General features: G+C 38.9%; 1 protein-coding gene across 1 annotated transcript in view; it reads left to right on the top strand.

Annotated features, from left to right (window-relative positions):
- LOC140239182 (polyamine-transporting ATPase 13A3-like) overlaps window positions 1-12,524 on the top strand; it is a 48,593-nt gene that overhangs the window by 29,028 nt on the left and 7,041 nt on the right. Inside the window, exons 13-24 of the mRNA XM_072319064.1 lie at window positions 1,050-1,099; window positions 2,061-2,249; window positions 2,761-2,967; window positions 3,882-3,962; window positions 4,659-4,809; window positions 6,020-6,140; window positions 6,825-6,949; window positions 8,632-8,807; window positions 9,647-9,745; window positions 10,487-10,566; window positions 11,071-11,223; window positions 12,219-12,315. Of these exons, the coding sequence (XP_072175165.1) occupies window positions 1,050-1,099; window positions 2,061-2,249; window positions 2,761-2,967; window positions 3,882-3,962; window positions 4,659-4,809; window positions 6,020-6,140; window positions 6,825-6,949; window positions 8,632-8,807; window positions 9,647-9,745; window positions 10,487-10,566; window positions 11,071-11,223; window positions 12,219-12,315 (1,529 nt within the window). The remainder of the gene's footprint in view (window positions 1-1,049; window positions 1,100-2,060; window positions 2,250-2,760; window positions 2,968-3,881; window positions 3,963-4,658; window positions 4,810-6,019; window positions 6,141-6,824; window positions 6,950-8,631; window positions 8,808-9,646; window positions 9,746-10,486; window positions 10,567-11,070; window positions 11,224-12,218; window positions 12,316-12,524) is intronic.

Below are 12,524 nucleotides of genomic sequence, written 5' to 3'. Positions count from 1 at the left end.
ACAGACCATGACTGGCCAAGCTAGTTTATGTACATAGCACGTCCACATCTGAATACTACACTAGAGATACACAGCCCAGTCGCTGTAAGTAGCATTCGCACAGCACAACGGCGTCTGGGGGTGGTCGGGCTAGTCCACGTCTTCTTACGAATACTGTAGAGCCAATCCCATTATCGCAACCCCTCGTCAGAAATCTAGTGCGACGGACTTAACCACTTCAAAAATGTTGAATTCTAACTTACTAGTTCGCAGAGTTTTTTAAGTTTTTTTCATGCAGTGTATAACTAGTATCATTCTTATTTGCTAGTAAGTTGAAAATTCACACTTTCTTTGCCACTTCATATTTTCTCTGGTCCCCCAGTCGCGAATTTAACCACTTGCGAAAATGTGTGACAGCGGCAATTCGCGAAAATTTATGTACGCGAAAATTATAGCATATACAGTATGTGTATTACTACAGAGGTTGTGATGATTTGTCAATTAAGCAAAACTGTCCTCTACATTGGCACATTGAATCTATCCAAATACAATTTAAGGTTATGAAACTATAACTTATTACCTACATCCTAAGAAAGCCCCATCCGATTTGGTTCAGTGGTTAAAGAGAAATGAGGACGTTTGTAGAGCATGTCAGGAATCTCTTCCCTCCAAGTTCAGTCCATTGTGTTTACACATTAATATGCAGTTCTAAGTGTATCCAAGTGCTAAACGTGGAAGAAACAGACCCATGACATGCTTTCCAACACTCCACATTTCTCTGTGACCACTTTACCAAATTGAATGGTGTTTTCTGCAAAATATAGGTAAGGTGTTATACAAGACCAGGAAATAGCATTCAGACAGTTTCATCATATTAGAAGTTATCAGTGCAAAAATCTGATTGTAATTTTTTGGGGGGACATACTGTATTGTAGAACGATTGGGAGGAGGATGCGATACAGCAGAGGCATGCCAGGTGCCATAGCAACATTTCTTGTTTTTAATGTCTGTTTCTACCATTTTGTATGTAGTGCCAAATAATTGCCACCATGACCTTTGTCTTCCAACAGGAGTCGTAGGGATTGTCTACACCGTCATCGTCCTTTCCCGCTTCCCGAACGTGAGTTTGATTCGTCAGATCCATTGATACTTTCTCTGACAGAGAGGGAAAATATTAAATTTAACTATAGTTTGTGATTTTTCTGTAGCATAGAATTGTTTCTATACAGCACTGTGTCATGGTAGTATTATTTATCAGACACATTACCATCTTCATTCTGTTAAAATAAAGGAAGTACAATGTCAGTCTGGTTTTGGGTCAAATTGAATTCTTGATTTCTTCCTGACTCTGTATCTTATGCAACTCTTTTGAATCACGTTGAGCTATCCATTAAGTTATGCTTGAAATCTCAGTATTTCATATCTTTTATGAGTGACACATGATTATCATTGATTCTGAAACAAAAGCATCAGTGAATTAATGGCACAAGAAAACTAGGAAGCTATATTTTGAGGATGAAGCAATGCGATTAAAAAATATGATGCTGAATTAAATGACTGCTGTGCTGCAGTGCAAGTGCTTGCAAGAGGTTTAAGTTTTATCTCCATTTTTCTCATGGAAAAAAGAGGATGGGAGGCTTATTAATGTATGTGCACAGGGTGTGGCCAGTATTCTCACTATGTTAGGCCTATCTACAACATCTGTATGTATGTGGAGTCAGTGGATGTGGAACTAGTACAAAACTAAGGAGTTTGAGGAAAATGGGACGATCTGTTCAAAACTACAAAGTTGTTTTTTTTTTCAACAAGTATTTGACCAAATCATGTGCTGTCATTGGTGGATGAGAAGACTGCAACTGTTACAATAGTACAACAGTAGGAAAATTTCCCGTTTTGTTTTGTTTTATCAAAAGTACATTTCACTTGACTTGTCAGTGACTTTTGTCATGGGCGTCATTATTTCTCCAGTCTTCAGGAGGTGGTAAGTCAAGTGCTTTTTTACAATACCAGAAAAATGAACTTTCGCTTGTATTTCTAACAAAATGTTTAACTTTTCCTACCTCAACGTCGTGATGGCGCAGACGGAGATATCCGACATCATCTACAAGGCCCTGGACATCATCACAGTGACGGTCCCGCCTTCCCTACCAGCAGCCATGACCGTGGGGACGGCCTACGCCCAGCACCGCCTCAAGAAGGCTAAAGTTTTCTGCATCAGCCCCGAGAGGATCAACATCTGTGGGAAGGTCAAGCTCGTCTGCTTCGACAAGGTAGCCCCCGTCCTCTGCTCATTGCCTTTAGCTTTCATCTCCATAAGCCTTTATCAATGTCCCCCACACTGCTGTGAGCTCCGACGATCACCAGGTGGCCAAATTTTGGTGCATGCCAGCATTGAACCTGTCTATGACAGCCGCCCAAGGGAGGAAAAAAAAAGAGGCCATTGAAGACAGGTGGCCACTATAGACTGGGTCTTAAACGTGGCTTTTCTCTCAGGGGGAACTTGTTATAGATGCCGTATATCATATGGTCACTATAGACAGGTGGTCACTAAGACAGGTTTGACTTTACTATTAAAGCCGTAACCATGAAATGATGAACTTTCATACCATGTATCCTTGCGTATCGAGGTTGTGGAATCGAGAGAATGACTTCAAAGAATGATGATGTTTAATTGAAATATGCAAGGAATGTGACAAAGTGGATGAAGAAGGAAAATGTGATGAGTATGACCTAATAGCAGGTGGAGCCTATAAACTTGAACATTTTGTCTTTCTACCGTAGACCGGCACCTTAACGGAGGACTCGCTTGACATGTGGGGCGTAGTGCCTGTGGAAGAGAAGATGTTTCTCCCACCCGTCAAGACCGCTTCCACCTTACCACGGGGTCCATTCCTTGCTGCCATGGCAACGTGCCACTCCCTAACCCGCATCGAGGGCGAACTGGTAGGAGACCCGCTGGACCTGAAGATGTTTGAAGCAACGGAATGGGTGAGATTTTGTCCTTTATGGAAGTCCTCTAAGTTGTAATACCATTCAAATATATTCCTCTATGCAGAAGAGGTGTTATGCGTCAAATAACTGTTTCTGTTTCTGTTTCTCTTTCTGTTGACACCTTCAAAATCAGACTCAAGACATATCTATTCAATGGACTATAGTTTGATTCACTGATTCCATGTCATCCTATTTATTTTGTTTAATTATTTATTATAATGTTATGTAATGTAATGTAATGTAATATAATGTAATTTAATGTAATATTATGTAACGTAATGTTATATAATTTATTATGTTTTTCATAATCCTTATACATGTATTAATCTAAGATTTAAATGTTAAGCGCTTAGAAACTACTGTAATAAGTGCTATATAAATGTACATTATTATTATTAAATATGGTCAAACTGTTTATACCCTATATGGGCATCTTATGATGTCAGCGAAGGTTTCCTTCTTCGTTCTTTTTTTTTTTTTTTTTTGTGCGGGAATAAAGAATTTAGAGACCTGAACGTCCTGCACACACAGCGGCCGCAGATAAGAAGATCTTGCAAGGATGCGCTAGATACAGAGAACAGTGCAGATTTCCACTTGTATGTTGAACACTTTGTCACAATACTGTAAATGCTGTTATTTTCTTGTACAGATATTTTCACGAATGAGGAGGTGACAGACATATTTGCGAGATGTTGTTTTCGTGATTTTTCACCAAAGCATCATACCAGGGCACGCTACTTTACTGTTGCTACTTTATTTTCACATTTTCTTAAATTCGCGGCCCAACAGTAATTCATTAAAATCGCGAAAATTAAACCCCATCAAAAATAACAGCTACAATGTATTACATCAGATGGATTGCTTGCCTACTTGATTGATTGTTTGTTTGTCTAATCTTTGCCGCCTGGCAGGAACTAGAAGAGCCAGGTCCTGACACGAGTCGTTTTGACACCCTCATCCCAACCATAGTGAAGCCGAAGAGTAACGAGGCTGTTCCCGTGGCCACCATCGATGGAGAGGTGAGTACCTGCGCCCATGTTGCAAAGTACTGCAAAAGCAGACATTTTCTCAGCTGTTTTCGGTACCGTAGAATCAGAACATGAAATGTTGCTACATGTAACAAGCAAAAAAAAAAAAGGAAATGGTATGCTTTCATTTTTGCACTAATTTCTTGTTGCACGAAATGCACAAAAATTTCTACGTAATTACGCTGTATCACAATGCTCTTTTGATAGACATAGTAATGCCAAAGCAAATGCATGTATTGTATAAATGAAGAGTTTGTTCGCAAAAACCGATAAGTCCATTTTTGAAGATTTTGAAGTACGGTCTCTGTCATAAAGTACAAAATAATACCTTTTAAATGATATATTGGTCACTACATATAAAGGTACATTTTTGAAGTTATGGTCAAAAGAGGCAAAAATTTTCTTATTATTCTCTTTATTTTTCTTGACCTTTAATCGCAAATATCTCCATTTGTCAAATATGGACTTATTGGTTTTTGCAAACAAACTCTTCATATAGATGTTTATTGTGTATCTTTATTATGCAGAGCAGATTTTGGGCTGTTTCTCTACAATAGTATACCCAATGCTACAACGTGTACTAGAATTTTATTGTCGTCGTGAAAGTCAGTGATGTTGAAATCCATGAGTTTCTTGGTGTGGTTTGTCCCCGCGCAGGAGGCGTATGAAATCGGTGTGGTTCGTCAGTTCCCGTTCTCGTCCAGTCTCCAGCGCATGTGCGTCATCACGCGCACATTGGGCAAGAGACACATGGACGTCTACGTGAAGGGGGCGCCAGAGATGGTGGCATCGTTATCAGATCCAACTACAAGTAAGCTAGTGAAAACTTGATATCAATTGTTGATATAGATATACTCTATATGTTGTATATCTCAGTGTTTTTTATTTTCACAGATTTGCAAGAGTCAATTGATATTCTGAAAATTGACAGCTCACAAAAATGTTGCCATCCCTAGAAACACAAATGCACTTAATTTATTGTCTCCAAGGTGGTAAATGGCTAAACTTTCTCTTGAAAAGGGATAATACCTTTTTCTCAATCTTTCAATGTGGTTTTTGTTCGCAAATTCAACCATTCGCCAAACTGTCTATTGTCCAAATCTCAATCAGCAAAATATATGATGGATACAGTATGTGTACAGCAAATGTATGTAAAGAGAATTTATATGAATATGCAGAGCATATGTATTGAGCAATTAATCACTGTTCCTATGAATTCATGTCTGTTTGCTTTTTTACAAAACTCAGTCAAGTACCTTTTCATTTGTCAGTTTTAGTACCAAATGCAAGTGATGATGTGCTATGTCGTGAATGAGAAAAGGTCATTGAAAATTTGTGAAGGCTGCACCGCAACAATATTTTTAATTGTTTTTTTGAATTTTGAAGATCAAACTTTCTATCAAGATTCAAATAAAGGCTAAAAAATGAAGTTCAAACTGAGCAATTGTCTGAAATTCTGTAAAGGGATGTCATTCTGTCTCGCATTCTCTCTCTGTCTCTCGGTCTCTCTGTTTGGATGTTTGTCTGTCATCTGTCCTTCTGTTTGTCTCATCGTCTCTGTCTGTTACTTTGCATCCTCCTTTGTCTTCTTCTGTCTTTCTATTTACTCTGTCTCTATTCGTATATTCATCCCGTCTTAATGTTTCGATGGATTCTTTGTCTGCTTTGGACTGGTCTCCTATTCATCTGTGTCCTTTTGTCTTTCTGTCGCTGTACGTTGTTGTCCCTTTCCTTCACTGTCTACTTTTCTTTATGTGTGTGTATCTGCGTGCCTCTCCTGTCTGTGTGTCTGTCTGTATGTCTATATGTCTGTCTGTATGTATATCTTTATGTCTTTCTGTTTATATTTCTGACTGCTTGTCTTTCTGTCTGTTTGTATGTATACTATGTATGTATACATGTATGTGTGTACATGTATGTATGCATGTCTATATGTATGTATGTTTGACATGTATGTATGTATGCATGTCTCCATCTGTTTATACCCCTCTTTGTCTGTCTGTCTGTCTGTCTGTCTGTAGTCCCTCCAGACTTCCAGGAGGCTCTACAGCAGTACACCCAGCAGGGGTTCAGAGTTCTCGCTGTGGCCTGGAAACCCCTTGACCCCAAGCTCTCCTGGCATCATGCACAGAAGATTCAGAGGTACGTCTACTAGATCTGTGGTTCTCTATGAAAACCCACTTCATGTTCCAAAGATCAGTGCCAAATTGTGTGGGTCCAGATCAGTTCAAGATGCATCAGTTGAGATATGAAATAACTTTGATTTTAAAATGTTCTCGAAAAAAAAAATGTACTTAGTCGTAGATGCATTTAATGTAGTGTCAGGGTACAAGACAATTGTATTAGAAATTTTTGGAATAGGTGGTCTAGTATTGGTGAAGATGAGGATTTAATTTGTAACTTTTTTGCAAGATGCTAAGAAACTATCTTTGAAAAGTTATAGAGCATACCACTTTTGGAGGAATTCAAAATTTATTTGATGAAAATTGGTTCTGAAATGGCTGAGATATCCAAAAACAAAGTAAAACAAGGCAATCCTAATAAAAAGGTGGCTTTTATTAGTATCACTTTATCTTGGATATCTGGGCCATTTCAAAAACAATTTTCATCAAATAAATGTTGAATTCCGCGTGCATGCTTTTTCATATTTTATAAGAGGTTTCTCATTTTGTCACCCCCTTTCCCCCCCCCCCCCAAAAAAAAAAAACCAACAATAAACAAACAAACTAACAAACTATAGCCAGGTCTGAACCAAATCTATACCATCCCTTTAAAGTCTTTTTTTCTGTGGTCTTTTTTCTTTTCTTTTCTTTTTTTTTGCGGTAGGACGGAACTAGAGAAGCAGCTTCAATTCCTTGGCTTGCTGATCATGCAGAACGCACTCAAACCAGTCACCACCAAAATCATCAAACAACTCAACAATGCCAACATCCGTACCGTCATGGTAACTGGTGAGCAGTGGGATTAGTGTAATGTACGTTTGGACCTTAAGCATGGAAGAAACAAAACTGTTACAATGATTCTGCAGATGACTTGTGTAGTCCCACGTATTGGACCTAGTGTTGTCAGTATCATGGTCGCTTGTGTTCAAACGTCCATTGCTTCGATTACAGCCATGTAGAATGGATCATTATTCAATTCAGTTTAACTACAGTTGGAGGGAAGTTTGTAGATTCGTGTGTAGCTTCAAGGTTGTGTACAGTGTATATCACATACTGGGAGAGATAGAGGAAAGTTTTTAAAGTCACTGAGATAAATATCTGTGATGTAATGACTATTCATGTATGCTGTAATCCGTATAAATGATACTTGCCAGTACATCCGCCTGCCAACGACAAAACATTCATTAAAGATGGCCCTTCCCTTTTGCATTCCTACCCAAATAGCACAGAACATGATATATTCCACCAGAATGACAAGACTATTGTAAATCTATAACATTTCTGTGATATTTGAAGGTTGTTAGCCATTAAAATTCGAATAATGCACCAAACGCTCACCATAACGTATTCTGTGTACTAGGCACAGCTGCATACATTAATCCTCCTGTGGTTGTAATATAATACTTATACTTCGAACAACAGATATGCATGTTAAAGCTTTTAGAAAAGAAGAATTCACTAGCTTCTCTTACTTTGTTATCAATGGCAAATAACAACACACCACTTACATGAACTTGTACATGTACAACTAAGTGCATCACACAGGTCTGTAAAACTAGACTAGTATTTGGATTTGTAATTTCTGCGAAGTTTGCAAAAATTATTCAAATCTTAACGGTCAATTTATCTAAACAAATAAAGACCCTCTTGAGTTCAAAATTTACGGGAGGTTTCCAAATAGTGTTTTCTTCAATACCTAAGTGTTCTCACCAATTTTTCAAAAATTTGCATGCAAAAGGGATTGGCTGTCTTTAAAGGCTTGTATTTGGCAATATGAATATAGATAAATTTGTCAATTCATTCACTGCAAAACGGTGAAATGAAAGCTTCCCCAAGTGTTAATTGTGAGATTATTCTGGTTTCATGGTCCACGCAAGTTCATTCTTTGTTAGAGCATGAATTCTGTAGATTGTTTCGACAGGGGAGCTTATGAATTATTATGCTCTGAAAACAAGTGAGGTGCCTAACCAACTGAGAAAAAAGAAAAGTTATTTTGGAGATATGCACATGACCTGATTACTGTTGCATCAAGTGTGCTTTGTTGCTGTAGGACTGATTGTTCTTGGACGTCACAGTGTGAAAAAAAAGAGAAAATTGTTTTTGATATTCTTAGAGATATCATCAAGGGATAAAGTGTTTTGAAAAAGATTTGGGAAATTGTAGTTGCTGTAAAATCTTTCTGCAATAAGAATCACAGACTTTCAAAAACATGATGTGATTATTGAAAATGTTGACTGTAGAGAAAATTTCATAGCTGCATGGTATGATCACACCAAGAGTAGTCCCACCTGTACATATTTGAGTGCAAACTTTAGATTACAGCCCAAAGACTTTGACAGCACATCTGTGTTGATTCAATGTAAAAGATTGACCCTTCTCATCTTCACCATGCTTGTATTCTCTGTCATGCAATTTTTTCTAATTATTTTTCATGTCCCACAACTGGAAATTGTGAATCTGACTCCTTACAGGTGACAACATGCTTACAGCCGTCAGTGTGGCCAGGGACTGCAAGATGGTGGCTCCCATGTCAAAGGTCATCGTCATTAATGCCCTCCCGCCCCAGGGCGAGCTGCCAGCTCGCATCGAGTGGTCCTATGACACGCTCCCCGACGCAAGCACCGAGTGTGTCACATCTGGCTCGGAGGTGAATCAGCTCCTCAAAGTTTTATGTTGTAACCTTGAATTACTTGATTAAAGCCCGCTGCACACTGTACGACTCATGACTATACGACCTTAAAACCATAAGACCAGGTCAGACGACCTGGCAACGCACAATATACGACCTGACCTTAAAACTAGTCTTACGACCATCCTGGCTTCAGTAGGTTACCAATGAGTATAGAAGCGCATGCAGTGCGCATTACGTGCACTTCTGTACTCTTTGCATGATACTGTATCGTGATTGGCTGAAAGCCCACGACTGGTCGTAGAAATTCAATATGTCAAATTTCTACGACTGGTGCTAAGACCCAGTCTTTTTTTTTGGAAAAAAAAAAAGGCAGCCGAAGCACTATCTCAAATGAAATTGCTTTTCCTTTGACATACATCTGTACTGTGGTAGCTTCAGGGTAAGACAGCTAGGATTTGGATAGGACATCACTTGACTGATTATTTGACCATTAATCCAAAAAAGTTATTTTCACCAAAATTTGAAATACAAGGTCTTGTCACCCTCGGTGATGATATCGCTGTTGGAGTGACAAAACCTCAAAATTGTCAAATGTTCTGGAGAGCTAAAAAATATGACAGCCAGAGCACTTTCACAAAAGGGATCACCTTTTCTTTGACATACCCTAGTGGCTTCATTTTTCAGATTAGACAGCTAGAATTTGGACAGGACATCACTGAACTGATCATCTGACAATTTATCCAAAAAAGTGATTTTCGCCAAAAGTTGAGATACAAAGTTTGTCACCCCAACAACTGTGAGATATTACTAGCCTTGTCTCAAGCACCTCTTCGTCTTTTTTCTTTCTTTGATAGGAGATTAATGTTTCCATTGAGGCAGAGAACTTCCACTTTGCCGTCTCTGGGAAATCCTTTGCTGTTCTCAGGACTCACTTCCCTCACATCATGGACAAGGTAAGTCTTGCTTTTTTTTCAATAGTGGACTCTTGGGGAAAGTCAGTACTTGGTTGCCATGGAAAAATCTTATCTTAATTTGTGAAGTAGCACAATTGACACTGGCAGTCTTAGGTCATGATGTAAATCTTTTAGCAATTTTACAAAAACTTGCAGATTACATAATGACAAATTGATATCAAACAAACCCATATGTATCATTATAGAAAAAAAGAAAACAATCCTAATTGTAATCCTCACATATCAACCCCTCCATACATGTGCCAGAACCAACATTTTAAAAGATCTGAAGATAACCCTTCCCCCCCCCCCTCCCCTCCCCTTTATCTCAAAATATCCAAGCGTTTTTAGGGTTAAATAGAATACTTACTACACGTACCGCCTCTGACAGAAGCCTCCAGTGTGATTAAGTAATAAGTAGTAAAGGATTTATTTAATACAGGGAATCATTTTCCTGGTATCACATTACAATTTGCTGTGCATTTTACACCACTGCTATACAAACTAACTTTTGTGTAGCAGTTTTCTTCCAAAGAAGTGTGCAGGATACAGTTTGCAATATTGTTCATCAGCTGAAATTGCTGATCAAATTTGAGTTGGAAAAGTATTCCCTGGATGACCAAACAAGCTTTTGCACGTGCAGTCCTGACATGCTGTGTTTTGCAATGTATTGGGAATTATCCTGTGTTGGAACCAGTGATTAAAATAACCTTTGCTCCTGGTACGTATGGGTTCTTGAAGATTGTCCAGAGGGGGACTGTGTACGCACGGATGTCACCTGATCAGAAAACACAACTCGTCGAGGCGCTGCAGAATTTAGGGTGAGAACACCAAGCAGAGAAAGGCATACTCTGTGTTTAGTTTCCTTCTTATTTCATGTTCTGTGTTCTACTGGTGGATGACCACATGTCCCAGTATTGATTTGTCTTTGATTTGTCTTTGTTGTGAGTGTTTTGAAGAAAACAACAAAGTTTTTTAAAAAATGATACGCAAATCTTCAAAATGCCTGCAAGCATGGACTATCTGAAATCCAATCAGCTGATATGCATTTACAAGTGTAAGTCTGTGTTTCTGAATTATAATGCTGTGTCCATTATGATTAGTGCCCTGTTCATGTGGGCTTCAGTTTCAGATATGTACATGGGCTTGTGATGCCCATTGAGAACCTGTCGCTTCTTGAACTTAGTCTTCATAATCAAAAACAACTTGCTACACATAGAAAGGGGTTCATTGTCTGATTATTTCCTTATGATGCTAACACAATTTGTATATGAGTGTTGGTGTGAGTGTATGAAACGGCTGTTGCGATTGGTCACTTTTTGCAGGTACTGTGTGGGTATGTGCGGGGATGGGGCCAATGACTGCGGAGCTCTGAAGACGGCCCATGCCGGCATCTCCCTCTCTGAGGCAGAAGCTTCGGTGGCATCACCTTTCACTTCCATGGTACCCGACATATCGTGTGTGCCCACCGTCATCAGGTGAGCTTGCACTGGCATTGTTGTCTAACATTTAAAATGTTACTCCATGCTCCGCATGACTTGAAGTGATATCTTACCACTGGAACAATGGGGAGTCACTAAAATGAAACTTACAGTTGTAAAGTAATAGAATTGTACAGTTTCGCAAAGCTTCACAAATGGTGGCATTAGTAAGGATTACATCTTACCCCTTTCTGTGCCAGGAACTTTGGACAGTGTGTACAATGCTATGGGGTTTTCTGTGCCAGTCAGTACTCCAAGCACACAAATGGTTAGCCTTCGATGAGGTTATTGCTTCACAATTCTATCCTTGACCTGTGCAAGGTTCTTCAGCAAATTTTCTCTTTGGAAAAGAAAAAAACAGATCATAGCCTTTGCGTCATGTGATTACAGACTTGTAGTAACTTTGCAGCAATGACTCTTTAGGGCGAAGGGGCTTGTAATTGCAAAATTGTTGACCGAAACATGATGCTCAAAATACTGTAATGTCTGTGCGAACAAATTTGACTGTTATAAGGATGTGACATCATTTCTTGGTAGCAGAGATTGTTTTGTGTGTTTGTTTGTTTATTGTTGTGTGTTTTAGAATCCGTCACATGATTGATGTTAAGTACTTGTTTATGTTCAGCTCACCTTTGACAGGATATGTATTTGATATACAGAGCAGACAAAGAAACAGAAATCTTGCGATGTGTTATTTGACACAAACACAGGAATAAGTATATTTTTATGCTGTCCAGAATTCTCTTGTGAAAGTCAGAACTTGTATGTGTATATGTCAACATAAATCTGGATATAGGGTGTTCAAGGATTCAACAGTTTTGTTTGATCTAGATGTTGAAGTTGCTCATATCTGCTTTTAAATTAATTTGACATTTTGTGTAGATTAGTTTAGTTTATTGAACACCCTCCTGGGGTATGTGAGTACATCATAAACAAAAGCGATGTCACTTTAATTGTACCATATTTTGTTTTGTTTATTGTCTTTTTACCAGGGAGGGCCGAGCTGCCCTCATGACATCCTTTGGAGTGTTTAAGTACATGGCCCTTTACAGCGTCATTCAGTTTGTATCCGTCATGATCCTCTATTGGGTGAGTTTGTCTGTCTGTCTGTCTGTCTGCCTGTCTGTCTGTCTGTTGTCTGTCTGTTGTCTTGTTCGTTTGTTGGTTTGTCTGCTTAACCTGGTCAGGACGAGTCCCGAGTATACTTTGGCAGGGGTCTATGGGAAATGCGCGTTGTAGCAAAATCAGTCCGTCCTCAACGGGTTAAAATGAGCACATACAGCCATCTTGTTTCATAT

Source organism: Diadema setosum, chromosome 15, assembly GCF_964275005.1.
Source record: "Diadema setosum chromosome 15, eeDiaSeto1, whole genome shotgun sequence".
NCBI classification, from domain to species: Eukaryota; Metazoa; Echinodermata; class Echinoidea; order Diadematoida; family Diadematidae; genus Diadema; species Diadema setosum.
Note: the sequence above shows the minus strand (reverse complement) of the source record. Positions and strands in the feature narration are given on the sequence as shown.